The 15,362-nt window shown below is 39.6% G+C and overlaps 2 protein-coding genes across 3 annotated transcripts in view; both read left to right on the top strand.

Moving 5' to 3' along the window:
• Positions 1 to 8,694, top strand: part of LOC102034299 (cytosolic carboxypeptidase 1) — an 11,752-nt gene extending 3,058 nt beyond the window's left edge. Inside the window, exons 4-9 of the mRNA XM_031061840.1 lie at positions 5,736 to 5,866; positions 6,384 to 6,451; positions 6,871 to 6,934; positions 7,294 to 7,440; positions 7,697 to 7,828; positions 8,456 to 8,694. Of these exons, the coding sequence (XP_030917700.1) occupies positions 5,736 to 5,866; positions 6,384 to 6,451; positions 6,871 to 6,934; positions 7,294 to 7,440; positions 7,697 to 7,828; positions 8,456 to 8,694 (781 nt within the window). The remainder of the gene's footprint in view (positions 1 to 5,735; positions 5,867 to 6,383; positions 6,452 to 6,870; positions 6,935 to 7,293; positions 7,441 to 7,696; positions 7,829 to 8,455) is intronic.
• Positions 8,695 to 9,034: 340 nt separating this feature from the next.
• On the top strand, positions 9,035 to 15,135 carry ZNF367 (zinc finger protein 367). Of its 2 annotated transcripts, none has more exons than XM_031061837.1 (4): positions 9,035 to 9,374; positions 11,320 to 11,439; positions 11,808 to 11,946; positions 12,519 to 15,135. In XM_031061837.1, exons 1-4 carry the CDS (start codon positions 9,188 to 9,190, stop codon positions 12,757 to 12,759), a joined length of 687 nt encoding a protein of 228 aa, XP_030917697.1. In that variant the 5' UTR covers positions 9,035 to 9,187; the 3' UTR covers positions 12,760 to 15,135. The 2 variants fall into 2 exon arrangements, with proteins under 2 accessions (XP_030917697.1, XP_030917698.1); XM_031061838.1 differs by lacking the exon at positions 9,035 to 9,374 and adding an exon at positions 10,625 to 10,852.
• Positions 15,136 to 15,362: the final 227 nt, after the last annotated feature.

Here is a 15,362-nt window from a genome sequence, read left to right as displayed (position 1 = left end):
GGGCGGCTAAAGCCAGGACGGGGCCCCCCGGCCGCCACCGAGCCCCCACGGTGACAGATTCTGGTGCAGCACGCTTGTAGAGGCCTTAGCTGCTCCCAGTTCTGGAGCCAGCTGCGAGTACTTTTGCTGTCTCAATATAAAAATGTCTCAATAAATATGACCAACAGTGACATGCCAGGAAACTCATGAAGGCTTTTTTCTGCAGGGGATGGGCACCTGGGCAGGCGAAATATTAGTGCCTCTTTTATCAGCCACAGTAAAAAAATCTTAGCCCTTCAGCCACAATTGCCCAAAGAATGGAGATTGCAGTCTTGGTTTTTGTGATGAGGCTGTCTTTCTTCCGTGAAACTAACGCCTCCTCTGTCATGATAACTTCACTGCATATACCACCTGCTTTTGCAATTAATTTTATCCTTATTACAGTAACTTGAAACAGTATCAGAAATCATGCTATGTTTCAAAAGGCAGGATTAAAGACCGCCCTGTTCTCTCTTCATTTTGGGATGCTGATAAGTCTGTGGACACCACTGTAAAGCAAAATAAGGTGTATCCTCTATAGATTATTGCAAGCCTTGAACACAGTCATTGCATCTCTCCTGGCTCTCATGTAGACCGACTTTAGCATGCTTAGGGCATGCAGAATTAGAAAACTAATTTAATTTGATTTAGTGCCCTTTCAAGTTTCAATTTCATTCAAGAGAACACAAACTGTTTTGCATGGAATTAATGACAGAAACTTCAGGAATTATCTGCTTGCAAAAGAGCTTTACAAAATCCTGGTAGTTGAGTCGAATCTCTCAGGCTCTGAAATACTTCAAATTAAAAGCAGAAAAATATAAGTCAACAAAAGAAAAATATCATTATTTCTGCACAGTTCTTACGTTGTAAAATGTAGTTAGCCATAATTAACAAAAATTCATGACGAAATTTTCAATAATATGAAAAGGGAATAAAATACTTTATAAGAAATGTTCGCTTAGATCAACTGTCCTTTCCTCTGAATTGTTGGTTTATTTTGTAGAAAGATGAAACCTCATGTGTTTTCAGTGCAAAGAAGGAACTGGGAAGGTACGTTGTTCTGTACTAATCTGGAGAAAGACATTAACAACATCACATTACTACAGCATATCAAAAATCTCACCAAATATTTGCAGATCTTTTTGGAGCCTTTTGGTATCAATTGCAGCATCTACACTAGATTTCCTCAGCACACATTGTATCCAGAAAATTTTTTAGAAATTTTAGAAATAATTTTATTTAAATATTCTACAAGTTTAAATCAAGGTTATGCTGTATATGAAAGATGACAGATGACTATCATTGGTCAGTGTCATCACTGACTGTAATGTCCTTACAGCTTTAATAGGTACTTTGAAGGTCATAGTATCTTTGGAGAGGTATGAATATGAGGAATTCAGATATATTTCAGCAATAAGATTAGAGATCTGGTGTTCTGTGGGATCTGCTTTTTTTTCGTGAAGCCTCAAAAGAGAAAAAAAAGTCTAGCTGCTCAGATTCCACAATGACAGCCAAAACCAGTGTTTGCTATAAATATATCTTGTCTTTATCTGTACAATTCTGTTTCCTAAAATTAATGCAAACATTTAGAAAAATCCTTAGTTTTCTCTGAGCTGTCAATCAAAACAAAATTTCTGTAAGAGATTCCAACCTCCAAACTGATTAAAAGTCTTGCATGACAAATGAAAGTAATTTGCAATTTCTTTTTTGCTTGCAGCTGTCAGGAAAATTAATCCAAAATGCCAGAGGTTTTTACGTCTGAAAAAGAGACAGAGTGGACTCTCATAAAAAGAGTGGAGTGGAGTCCCATAGCTTTATTCATGAATAAAAGGAGAGGTCATGGGGCAATTTCCCATGGGATCTCTCAAATTGCTGGGGGATGCATCCTCCTTTTTATCCTAATTTCTCAGCCCCATTTCCTTCTCTTTTTTTCCCATTGTTTTAGGTACTTGAGAGGTACAGACTTCCTAAATCGCCTAATACAGACCCTCTTCCAATGTGCATCCTCCCCCCCTTCCCTTTTCTTTGTGTCTCTTGTTATTTTTCTCTAACTCCAGGATTTTAGCGTGGCCTTGGGTGAGTAACAGTCTGTGTCAATTAGTGGAATTCCTCTGGAATTTATGGTTCCTACTATTGCTTCTTTTTCCTATCAGTATCTGGCTCTATCTACCAGCAGGCCCACAGTTTGTTTGTAAAAACACCTCCCTCTCATTCCTTTCACAGCTTTTCACTATGTGCAATCAGTGTGTGATTGTCAGGTTACATACTTACACAAACAATGGAGACAGACAAGGAAAACTTGAATTTTACATTTTAACCAAATGCTCTGTCTGGAATTTTATACCAAACAGTAATAGTGATGGCTTTGGCATGATTACATATTTGCATGCAAAGCCTGAATCTCCTAGTTTTAAGACAAGGCACAGGTGCCTAACCCTTCTGACAACAGGTGACTCATGTTAAGTGAAGATGAGGGCTGCCTGCCTAAATGGCTGTCCCATCCACATTCTCTCCACAAGTGGCTTTTTCACACGCACAGAACAGCACCCTATGCAAGGTTGCCTAGCAGGTGTAGATGTGGAATATGGCATCTTTACCAAAACAGCCTTTGCTTATTTTTTCTTTTTTTTTCTTTTTTTAAAGGTGCAAAAGTGCCTAATTACAAAAGACAGAATTGAGAATGGTGACTGGTGTTTCTCTGATGTTTGCAGCTAAGTACCTAATCAGCAGCAAGGGTCATCCTGTCCTTGACCTTTCGTACAGACACTTTCTCATCCCTGGACATTTCATTTTCTATGCCCACATCTCTCCTGCCTGAGGGAGACACATCCTGAACACATCACATGGCTCAAGGTGCCCTTCTGGGGCAGGGTGCCAGAACAGGTAGAGAGGGTAACACTGTGCCACTTAGAGGATCTAGCTATCTCATACATTTTCCAGCAACATAATTCTACTAAGCAAAATTGACTACATGAAGTCTTAAGCCAAAAAGAGAGCTGCATCACCGAAGATGGACATGCCTATAGAGAAATACATCTAATACTGAGAGCTTTGTGTGTGAGCTGGACATTGTGCCCTGGCTGGCAGCAAATGGTTGGAGCCCCATCAAATGGGCCAGGAACAGGCACTGACCTTCTGCTAACAAAGGGCACAGGGACCTTGGTGCTAGCTGGTAGGGGTGGGGATGGCCAGTCACCTAGAGACTCTGCAGAACCCAGTGAACAAGGAGAGGACCTCAGCCAAAATATCACCATTGGACCAAGAGGCAAGTGCAAGGGGCATGAAGGGTGGGCACATGGATTGCAAGGGTGTAAAAGCCCAGAAATTCCTTAGAAACAGCACGTGCTGCTACTGAGTCGCTGTATCAGTATCAGAATACTTCCAGGAACCCAGCATCTGGGACACTGCTATGGGAAACATGGGGTCAAGATGGCAAAGGAAGCTTGTCTGGCAGTGTGAGTATGGTGTGTGTAGGGATTCAAACGGGGCACCTGTCAGGTGACTGGAGCCACCCACTGCAAAGGGGTCTCAGTCCCAGCAGTGAAAGTCTCACAGGTTGTGAATGTGATTCCTAGAGTGGAATCTGAATGCTCAGACAGGAAATCTGGAAACTTTAAAAATATAATAATAAAGACTTGGATAAAAGATATTATTACCATTGCTAAAGTTTTACATAAATCCATATTACAACATAATAACAATAAAGTTACATGCAGTGTGATCATTTGCTATTATCTGCCTAAAGGCCATAATATAAAGTACACACTTTAAAGAGGTAGAATACATCTTTTCATCTTTATTTGTCATGTTTTGTTCTGTTTCAGAGTTAGTTGTTTTTATCTCTGAAAGTTTACTATCCTCAAACTCCATAATTGTAATTTCCAACTTGAGTCTAACAAGCTAGATTTTCCTGCTTTCTCTTGAATCCTTGCTCCCTATCCTTTTACAATTCCAGTCTTATGTCATGTGTGATAAAAGGTGTGCTTTGTTGTAATACAAAGGATTTGATCTGACTGTATCATGTTTCATTATTTTGGTCCTTTAACTTGCATAGAGAAAATTTTCTTGTTTCTACACTAAAATATTAATTCTTTAATGCATTGAATTGGGTTTGCAAGGGCAAGCTTTGGAGGGAGGGGGGCTACAGAGACGGCTTCTGTGAGAAGCTGCTGGAAGTTTCCTCCATGTCCAGCAGAGCCAATCCCTGGTGGCTCCAATACAAATGTGCTGCTGGCCAAGGCTAGGCCAGTCAGAAACGGTGATAACGCTGCTGTGATAACAGATTTCAGATGAAAGGAAAAAAGATATTGCACACATGTAGTTGCTGTCAGAGAAGAGTAGGGTGAGAACATGTGACAGGAATGACTTGGCAGACGCCAGGGTCAGTGGAGAAGGAGGAAGAGGAGGAGGAGGAGGAGGTGCTCCAGGCACCAGAGCTGTGGTTCTGCTGCAGCCCCTGGTGCAAACCATGGTGAGGCCAATGTGCCCTGCAGCCCATGGAGGTCCATGGGGATGCAGAGATCCACCTGCAGCTGGTGGAGGAGACCCACACTGGAGCAGGTGGATGCACAAAGGACTCTGTGAACCCAAGGGAGGCCCCATGCTGGAGCAGCTTGTCCTTGAAGGACTTGTACCCTGTAGAAGAGTGACCCAGACTGCAGCAGTTTTGGAGGACTGGGTGTCCATGGGAGGGACCCAGCCGGTCACCAAGAGCTGCTGCTCATGAGATGGACCCATGTTGGAGAAGTTCATGAAGAGCTGTCTCCTGTGGGAGGGACCCCATTGTGCAGCAGGGGAATGACTCCTCTTCCTGAGCAGTGGGAGAAACCTTGGGTGATGAACTGGCCATAACCCCCATTCCCTGTCTCCCTGTGCTGCTGGGGTAGGAGCAGAGCTGGAAGGAAGGAGAGGTAGCAGGAAGATGTTTTTAAGGGGTTATTTTACTTCTCATTACCCTGCTCTCATTTTGTCAACAATAAATTCACTTCATATCTCTAAGTTGAGCCTGTTTTGCCCATGATGGTATTTGGTGAGTGATCTCTCCCAGTTCTTATCTCAACCCATGACCCTTCATTAAATTTTCTCTCTTCAGCTGCAGAGGGGAGTAAGTGGCTTTGCTGGATGCCTGGCTTATGGCCAGCATAAACCCACAATAGCAGGCCAAAATGCCCTTGTAGTCAAAATTAACCCAAACTTGGATGATAATTTTAGAAACCTTCCTAAGTTTTTTTTCTTCAAAACGGTATTCTTGTTATTCAGCTGGTGTGTGCTAATTTGCTTACTTCACAAATGAGATTATTTTCTTCCTGTTCTGAAATGCCATCCTGTGAGACAAGCTGTCTTTTGGTCTGTTTGTAGCCAGTTTTCCTTGAATGGCAGGTTTGATAGGATATCCTGTCACTTAACATAAATTACTAAATATAAGTCACTCTAGATGGCATAGATGAAGAACATTTGTACCTATAGCTGCATTTTTCTTGCTGCAATTGATTTCCCTGTTCACAGTTTCTCTTGGAGATGCTGTTACATAAAATTAGTCTGTTACAGTGCAGGCTTTGCAAAATCTGTAAATTTGCCAGAATTGAGAATCAAGACTGTTTTCCAATCCAGATAAAATATGGAAGTGAATCAGCCACAGCCTTTACTCTAGCATCAAGTTTCTGTTGTTAGGAGCTTTTTTCTCTGATTTAGATGGAAAAATCATATCTTTTTTGTAGTGTTTCAGCCAATTCTCGGACTATATCCCTGCTGTCACAGCTGGAGAAGATAAATTCAGACTCTGTGTTAGGAGAATCAGACAGTGCCAGACATGTTACCTCCAAGATCCTTCATCTGGTCCAGAGTCAAGGTAATTATCTAAGCTCTGTGGTTTTAGTAGTTTCTCTTTTGCTTCTTGTATCTCCCTTGCTGGACTTAAGTTTTGACTTAGTGAACTTGATTATACATGTGCTTTTGTCACTGATTGTTGAAAACGTCTGTTTAAGATCATGTTTAATATATCTACTATAGTATTGGTAGTGCCGAGTCCATTTTGTGTTGTCAAATAGCTGTAATTTAAGTAATAATTTGCTTCATATGTATATATGTCTGTGTGTTATATATGTGTAAAGAGTAGAAGTATCTGGAAGGCAGCTTTCTTACTAATGTTTTTCTTCACTTTTTTACTAGGCCATCACAAGATTGTTGAACAATTGAAAACAAAAATTAGTTTTAAAATTGATTAAGTCTTTTACTTAGTTCTTAGTAGATACATATATGCATTTTTTAATAAGTTTTATTATTTGCAGTGTAAAGATTCTTGTCAATTTGTAGATGATAACATATATTTTTTACTACAAGCCAGTATTGGTCTTTTTCTCTGACAGAAAAAACCAGGAAGGAGATGACTTCTAAGGGCTCCACTGGAATAGAAATTATTCTGTCAACCCTAGAGGTAAAATGTTTTCATTTTTTTGGTTATGCGTTCATAGCAGTTTTGCATTTTATCATCATGAAATGTATGTATTTCTTATATTTGTGTTATGAAATATGTTGTTATCCTATGGAGTCTTCAAACTTGTGTTGGTTTGTTATGAATAGATATTGCCTTTAAGTAACCGACTTGTGACTTTCTCTCTCTTATATTTAGATATTTTAAGAAATTGCTTGTCACCTATCAGTTCTAATTGATGTATCACATTACAAAGTGTGTTTTAATTGGTTTTGTGGTTAATTTGGGCTGCATAGTGGGACGGTTGCTACGTGGGTACATCCAAAGTTCTATTTAATTTTGTGCTGGCAATTCCTCCTATCTTTAAGTATCCAAACCATTATTAGACTGCATGCTAAACATGGATCTTTTTTTTATTGCAGAATACAAGAGATCCGCAAACTATTCTAAATATATTGAATATTCTCATTGAGATAGTCTCAGTTGGTAAGTTTTCATTAAGGACTAATATATGATTATATTTATGCTTGCTTTTTCAGATAGCTTTTGTTTTTTTTCTCTGGTTACTTTTTATTGCTGTTGGGTTTTTTCATAAAGTATTATTATTTTGGTTTTTGTTGTTGATTGCTGAAGCATATGCAGAATTAAAAGAATGTAAAGACTGAAGTTACTTTTCAAATAATCCTACACAATAGTTTGTTGCTGTAAGTCTAGCATGTTCTTGCATAGTGCAGTCATATATAAAAAAAATACTGCTGTTCTAAAGACTAACTTCATTATATCTGTATCTTAGATATTTAATTGTTCTTTGGCTTTAGATGCATCAGTTCAGTTTTAATTTCTAGGTGGTGGTCGGAGAGCAAGTGTCTTAGTCACCAAAGGAGGGACACAGATCTTGTTACAGCTGCTTTTGACTGCCAGCAAAGACTTTCCACCAAATGAAGAACTAATGGTGCTTCTTCATACTCTCCTTGCAAAAATTGGTCCAAAAGGTGATATTATGGCTTAATAATTACAGTTTTATAATTGAAACCTAATTTTTTTTTTCTGTAATTGTGTAAGCATCCACATACTCAGAACTGGTAGAGAAGAAAAAAATTAAAGTGAAGTAAATTAGAGGGGAGGAAAGAATGGTGGAAAGTAGATAAGCAGAGTTGACATCGGTAGAAAGAGTTCAGTAATTTAACTTCTATTTTTTTTAACAATTTCAAAATCAGTGTGATTGGTCTTGTATTTCTCTGATGTCAGACAAGAAGATTGGAGTGAAAGCAAGAATAAATGGTGTCCTAAACATATCATTGAATTTAGTGAAGCATAATTTGCAGAACTACAGGCTAGTATTGCCATGTCTTCAAGTATTAAGAGTTTATTCAACCAACTGTAAGTATTGCAGAAAGTTATTTTCATTCCTATATGAATAAAGCTTTTTATCTAGATAAGGTTAAAATATCAACTCTGAGTGCTTGTTTAATGTTTGTTATTTAAACTGTTTTTTTTTCTGAGAATTTTCTCCTTATATCCTCAAAATGCTTAAATTCTAGAAAGAAATATTTTTTTGATCAGTGCTATTGGGTGTGTGGAATTTTGAGCCATCTAATTTGCATAAATGCTGATGTTTAAAGCTCTAAACCAGAAATGCTAACAGTTTGCTGGCAGAAGCACTTAGAGATAAATAATTACTCTCTTTATTATTCATTCTCATGTTTTTTATTTCTGATGTTATATTTATTTCTTTATTACCAATTTAAAACTTGGTTAACACAGAAAATATTTCAATTTAACCTAATTATTTCTTAATTTAACCTTTTCTTACTCCTTTTGTTCAAGAGCTTCACTCTCCACTATTGGACTAATATTCTTCCACAAGAGCCTAGTTGTTTTGGCAGGCTGTAGGAAATTGATGAAAATAGTGAGGTTCTTTCTGTATCTCTACTGTCAGTTAGATGCTCTTAATTTTTTTCATTTAAGCTTGAAAGGGCGGCTGCCTGTCGTCCTTCTTTTAAAAAGTAAAAAATAAACATAAAAAACCCATCCTCGCCGCCGAAAAAAAACTCTTGTCTTCTCTCTCCTCGCGTCTGGAGCGGTTTGTCCCGTTCTGGGCTCCTCAGTACAAGAGAGGCATGGAGCTCCTGGAGTGGGTTCAATGTAGGACAACAAAGATTATTCAGGAACCGGATCATTTATTTTATGAGGAAGGGCTGAAAGAGCTGTACCTGTTCAGCCTCAAGAAGAGACGACTGAGATGACTTTAATAATGGATATGAGTATCTTACAAGGGTGCCAAGAGGATGGAGCTAGGATTTGCTTGTAACAAGCTGGAGGAAAAAAAGGCAGTAGGCAAAAACTGATACACAGGAAGTTCCACCTCAATATGAAGAGGAATTTCTTTGTGTGTTGGCGACCGAGCATGGCACAGGTTGCCCAGAGAGGTTTTGGAGTCTCTGACCCTGGAGATACTCAAGAGCTGCCTAGAGACAATCCTGTGCCATGTGCCCTAGAATGACTGTTTGAGCAGGGAGGTTGGAGCAGATGACCCGCTGTGGTCCCTTTCAGCCTGACCCATTCTGTGATCCTGTTGTCAGTTTCCCCCGGTGCTTGTCATCTCCCCTCCTGCACCAGGCCCTTAGGAATGGGCTGGACACAGTCTGGTGTGGCTCTGTGCTGTCACAGCACCATCCTTGGTGATGCCTTCACTCCAGGGGATGCTGTGCCAGTTGGTCAAACTGCAGGGGGGAGGAAATGCCTGAGTTTAGTTGCCTCATTATTTACACCCAGGATGGAATCAGACGTGGCCGTCCAAGAGCAGACACTGTCCGAGACCTGATCAGTGAAGGAGAGCACTCTTCCAGCAGGATACGCTGCAATATTTGCAACAGGGTCTTTCCACGAGAGAAGTCACTGCAAGCCCATAAACGAACTCACACTGGTGAGTAAAAGGAAGGTGTGAATAGCTGGGAGAGCCACTTAGGAAGCACAAACGAAGGAATTAAATCCCCCCAAACCAACATAAAGGAACCCCAAAAAACTTGACCTGTTACGATTTTATTGTAACTGCTAAATTAACCATAGTTTGCTCCCAGTGCTTTTTAGTCAATCAAAGTCTTTGTAACCATAGTGGGGAAGTGTAGCAGCAATTTGGGCTATAATAGTATAGCCAAATTGGGTAAACATTTTATCTGTCACAGACTCACTTTTTAAGAAAGACTGTAGTCTTGGGCTTGGTACTCTGTACTTGAGTGGTAGCATTTTGTATCCTGATTGCCTCTTTGTGATTTGTTTCTTCCTTGCTGATGTATTTTTCACATCACAATCGAAGTTTTGCTGTAAGAGGTTAGAGTAACTTAAAAAGTGGCAACTTCAGGATTGTCACATCCTAGGAAGTGTGCTTAAATATTGAGAGAAGAGTCCACATGCTTAAAATCACCAGCCAGTTGTTTTTTCCCACCACCTAAAATTAATTTTCTGGAGTGGAGGAGATCATGCTAATTTACTGAACTGTATTTAGAAGGTGATTTGCAGTTAAGTTTAAATGTACGATGAGCTCACTCAATACTCAGCTGAACTGAAACTGAAGGTGCTGTTTGGGTTTTTTTTAAACCAAGCAAATACATTTTATTTCTTCAACAGAACACTGTTTGCCATAAAACATGAAAAAATGTAGCTCACAATACAGACACAACCACCAGCACTCCTCTCAAACCAACCAAACAAAATCCCACAAAAGCCTTGGCTATCACCATCTCCTTCTGACTCAGGTCATTATGACTAATCTAAATAATGATATTAAACAGCAGCATTCCTCATTTTTTGGTCAAAATAAGTTACTTCACTTGGTCCTACAATGTGTTGAACTTGTAAGAACTACTTAACTGAGTGGAGCTGACCCTGTCATTCCTCTGAATTAGTGAGCCAGACTCACCCTCATTTTGTTGCCTTCCTGAGGGCGGTGGCATGGGATACCTTTGTGTAGTGTGTGCAGTCAGGTCCACTTGAGGAAGAAGACACCTGCTACCTTTGTTCTCCTGGCTGCAGTTTGCATGGGGAACTCTTCCTTGATGACTGATTTAAGAAAACCTAAATCTGGAATAAGTTTCTCATGCAGCCTTCATCATTATAGCTTTTCTTAAACATTAGCTATTTCTCCTAATGAGATATTTCTATAACCTTGTAGTGATGTTGACCTCAGGTTATTTTACCCTAGTTCAGGCTATGGTAAGGATAAGATGCTTCTGGTTACAACCTGAATTACATTACTTGTCCAATTACTTGTCCATATTTCTTTGCTGTGTTCTGTGGGTTTCTGGGCTTATATGAATCCAATCCGGCCAGCACGAATCCAAGCCCAGCACGGAACCAGCATAGACGAAGGACAAAAGACAAGGAGCGCTCTTTCTCCACGTGGGTGTAGGTATCCGTTTATTAGCTTGAGACAGGACATCAGGTGGTGCAGCCACCCAGGTAAAGAAAGAGGGCGCATTCAGCCCGCTGCAGGGTTTTGTCCAGGGGAGAGGGGGCGGGGAAAGAGGACCGTAGCCAATGGGATGCCAATGGGGGGGGGGACCACCCGTGGGACAGCCACCGAACCAGGTATGGGAGGGAACACCAGATGCAATACAACATTGCTTTATATCTGCACAGTTTCACAAAACCTATGTAGTGCTATCTAGGAGTCTTAAATCAGGAAATATGACAAGGAAAAGTACAATTTTTTTTCTCTTCGGAAATAAGTGTATTGTCAGTAGCATAGAGCATGCACTTCTAAGTACACCAGGATTTTTTAAGTAGATGCAAGTTTCTGAAGCCAGGGACCACTACTGACTACTATGACACTTCTAGTCATCTTTCATAAATCTCTTCTGTTACTACTTTAGGTGAAAGGCCTTATTTATGTGATTACCCAGATTGTGGGAAAGCCTTTGTACAGAGTGGGCAGCTCAAAACTCACCAGCGTCTCCACACAGGAGAGAAGCCTTTTGTCTGCTCAGAGAATGGTAAGTCATCAGAGAACGATTTGCAGTTTTCTGGGGTCAGACTAGTATTGGAAATGTATGCATGTTCACATAGCAAAAGCTTTGGAGTTTAAATTTGGTGGAACTTTTAGGGAAGGGAAGAGCCCTGCAGAATCTGCCTAATTCTGCATGTATCTAAGGATTGCATACCTTCTCTGTCAGTGGATACTAATATATAAAATAATGGGGCATGTTACGAACCTAGAGCCTTTGGTTTTCAACAAAACCTAGGGTTTTTGTGAATGGGGAAGGGTGGATTCAGTGGCATTTCCATCCCACAGATGCTACACTTTCTTTGGTTGGCTGCTTTCTGTAACACGTTCTTCATTGTCACTCTGTGTTTTTTTAAGGCTGTTTAAGCAGATTCACACATGCAAACCGTCATTGTCCCAAACATCCCTATGCCCGACTGAAGAGGGAAGAGCTCACAGACAGGCTGAGTAAGAAGGAGACAGCTGACAATAAAGCTGTGGCCGAGTGGCTAGCGAAGTAAGTTTCCTCATCTTTCTCAAAATACTTAAAAGAGTGGTCTGACATAGCATTCATTCTTTGGGATAGTTAAACCCCAAGAAAGCAAGACTAGATGTTCTTCCAGTACACATCAGCACAGCCTTGCCTCTCCTTAAAGAATTATGAACTCCTGGTCAAGACAAAGTTCTTGAGACTTTTTTCTTACAGTTTTGTTTTGGTTTGTGTTTGCTCTCTGCTTAAATACTTTTTTTTGCTTGATCAACACCTGCTAATACTTTATTAGCTAGTGCTACAGTTTTGCTGAATTTGCATTTGTATCAGGGGTACTGTATGTCTAGGAAGAAATGCCTGCTGAGAACACCATGGAGACAAGAAATCTGTCACAATGTTCACTTGGGCACTTCACATATGAAATACTGAGTAAAGAAGTTTTCTGACAGCTTAAATACTGCCATATAAGGGCTGAAAGGTAAAGCCAAGTGCAATACCCAGTTGGATGCAAGCTTGGGAAGTTTTTGCCCATTTTGAATTGTTGGTGTGCGAGTCGTTTGTATGTATTTCACAAGAATTCCTCACGTTTGATGTTATAGGTACTGGGAGACTAGAGAGCAGCGTGCTCCTGCTTTGAAGACCAAAGCAATCCAGAAAACAGATCAGGAACAGCAGGACCCAATGGAGTATCTTCAGTCTGATGAAGAGGACGATGAAGAGAAAAACAGCGCTCATTCAGCTGCCTGCCACCGTCGCCTCCAGGAGCAGCGTGAACGCATGCATGGCGCGCTGGCGCTCATTGAGCTGGCAAACTTAGCTGTGGCACCCCTGCGACAGTAGATAGGAGGAGCAGTCTCTGCCTATAAAAAAATGTACTTTCTGGTGTTACTTAACCAGTTAGATCCCAAGCATAAGCTAAGCACCTTATTTGCTTGTAATAGGCTGCTATTCTGTAGAAATTATGAAGAATGTTGTTGCCCCATAACATGGGGTGAGAGAATTGCACTTTTGATAGGGTAGAAGACGGATGTAAAATTTTAAGTATTTTGTAAATATGGGACTGCATAAGGCAGGGTTGATAAATTTATGTGTCATGGGAAGCTAGATTTTGCAAGGTTAACTCATTTATCTGAAGCAGATTTCACAGGAAACACTTTCTGAACAAAGTGTTCACGATTAGCAGGATGGTACATGTGGCCAAAGAAGGCTGACAAAAAAGTATTTATCTGACTATCTAGCAAAGTGATGAGTCTGGGGATATTGTTAAACAGCAATGAAACCATGTTTTTCTAATGTCAGTATATCTATACCTAGCATCTCCAAGGCAAAGGGCAGAGGTTAGTTATCTCAACTTGTACAGGGAAAGAAAATTCTTCATGCAGGGAATACCTTCACTGTGACTGCCCAAGGTATGAGGCTTGACTTTGCTGCTTCATATTTTTTTGATTTGACTTCAGCAGAATCTCTTGGTAGCACTTGTTATTCCTAACATGTGTAGTTGGGAAGTTTTGCACATTGTTTTATCTGAAAATGATTAGTCTTGCAAAGTCTAGAAAAAGGTAAAGAACTGGTAATATTTTTTCAGGTTTTTGGGCCCTGTAGTGATTTGGCACTTGATTTTGTTAATAAAGGGGTTATTTACAGGGTGGTATGAATTTGTAGTAAACTATTCTAGGTCTTCTATTAGCAAACACTAAGTTTTAAAGCATTGCTTTTATAATGATTAGCAAATAGAAGCCTCCATACTTACTGTGCATAAAGCCACCTTACTGCTTTACTCCAGCATAACATGCCAATTTTTTGTTCACTAACCATAGCACAGCTATAAAGTAAACACTGCAGAAAAGTATTCACTATACAAATAGAAAATAGGCTTCCAGAGGTAGTTACAAGTGTGTTAACAGTTTGATTTCATATATTTCCCAAATAAATGAAGTTGCAGAATGCTGCCTAGTACTCAGATGCTGATATAAAATGTTTAACAGGGTATCTTGTCACTTTGTGAATGTTATGTACTTTCAGTAGCATTGTGTCATGGTGATCTTTTACCATATTTTGCTTTGAAGGCAGCCAGAGATTCCTAATATGCTAACAAAACTTTGTTTTCAGAATGGACTTTTTGTGTGTGGTTTTGTTGTTGGTTGTTGTTGTTGTTAAGCTACTGCTAAAGGGGATATTAATAATGTGTATTCACTGACCTGCTTGCTTTAACTTCTTCCTCTCGTTGGAGTCAGTAAATTCAGATGAGAAGGGAAGTCTCGTTCCCTCTCACTTGAACTGAAAAGGAAGAAAACATTTTGTCAATCACTTGTTGTAGGCTGACCAGATGCATACAGCTGTACCAGAAAAGTAGAGTGGTTTTACATCAGAAACTGCAGCTGTTGAAGTATGTTCTCTGATAACCTTTTGTGGTTGAAAATCTCATTAACCCAGTTTGTTTAAATCCTGTGTTGATGCACTTAACTAAAAAGTAATTGAATAATTTAAAAAAAAAAAGTGTCTTTCATTGATTGTAAATAATTTTGCACCAGTGACACGGTTTAACTTCTGCTTCATTGTCTGAAAAAAATAGGAAACACTAGTCATACAAGGCTTCTTTGCCTAGGTAAAACTGGTAATTCATTCATGTATGTAGGTTTTGGGTTTCTAAAAAATATTAAGTGCTTCTGACTGTTCATCTGGCTTCATGTGAATAGTCTGATCCCAAAATGAGCCCTGAACATACATCTGTTGTAATTCTGAATCTTAACTCATAATTGCTCCCGAGTAGTGTTTCACAGGGCAGAAGACTGTAATTACCAGCCACTTACAGACTGGAATATTACTTCATCACGATTGGTTGTGGATTGTTTGGTGGGTTTTTTTGTTGTTGTTGTTGGGTTTGATGTTTTTAATTTTCTTTTTTCAGTCAGCCAGCATATTTCCTCAGGTCTTTGAAGTATGACAAGTACACTGGATTGTACTTCACCATAGAGAAAATTCAGACAGCTGAAGCAGTTTTTAATCATGACAAGTTTAGGATAAAATACCAAGTTAAAAAAGCAAAGATGGGATGTGGAAGACTGCTTTTTGTTTTATTAGATGATTACATACAAGAAATTGTTTGGCTCTTTGAAAGATTTAAGTTGTAGTTTGGCATGAATTAAAAGCAGAAGAGTTGATGTGCTGTCATTCTAATAGATGCTTTGAATAAAAACTTGATTTAATTTTCAGGTTTAATGTGTGCTGTTTGGTAATTATTAAATACTCAGCCTCTTCCTCGTTTCTGACAGCCCGACTTGTTGCAGAGAAGGTTTAAGGTGTTTATTTTCCCTGTCCCTTGAAATTTGACACAAATTAAACCACCCGAGGCAAATTGTTTTTTTAGTTTCAGGAACTTGTGAGAATCCGTCCCTTCGTGCGAAGCCCAAGCCGAGCTCTGGGGATGCTGAGGGCTGGCTGCA

Source organism: Geospiza fortis, unplaced genomic scaffold (assembly GCF_000277835.1).
Source record: "Geospiza fortis unplaced genomic scaffold, GeoFor_1.0 scaffold325, whole genome shotgun sequence".
NCBI lineage: Eukaryota > Metazoa > Chordata > Aves > Passeriformes > Thraupidae > Geospiza > Geospiza fortis.
The sequence above is the reverse complement of the archived record's forward strand: the minus strand, read 5'-3'. Positions and strand labels throughout refer to the sequence as shown.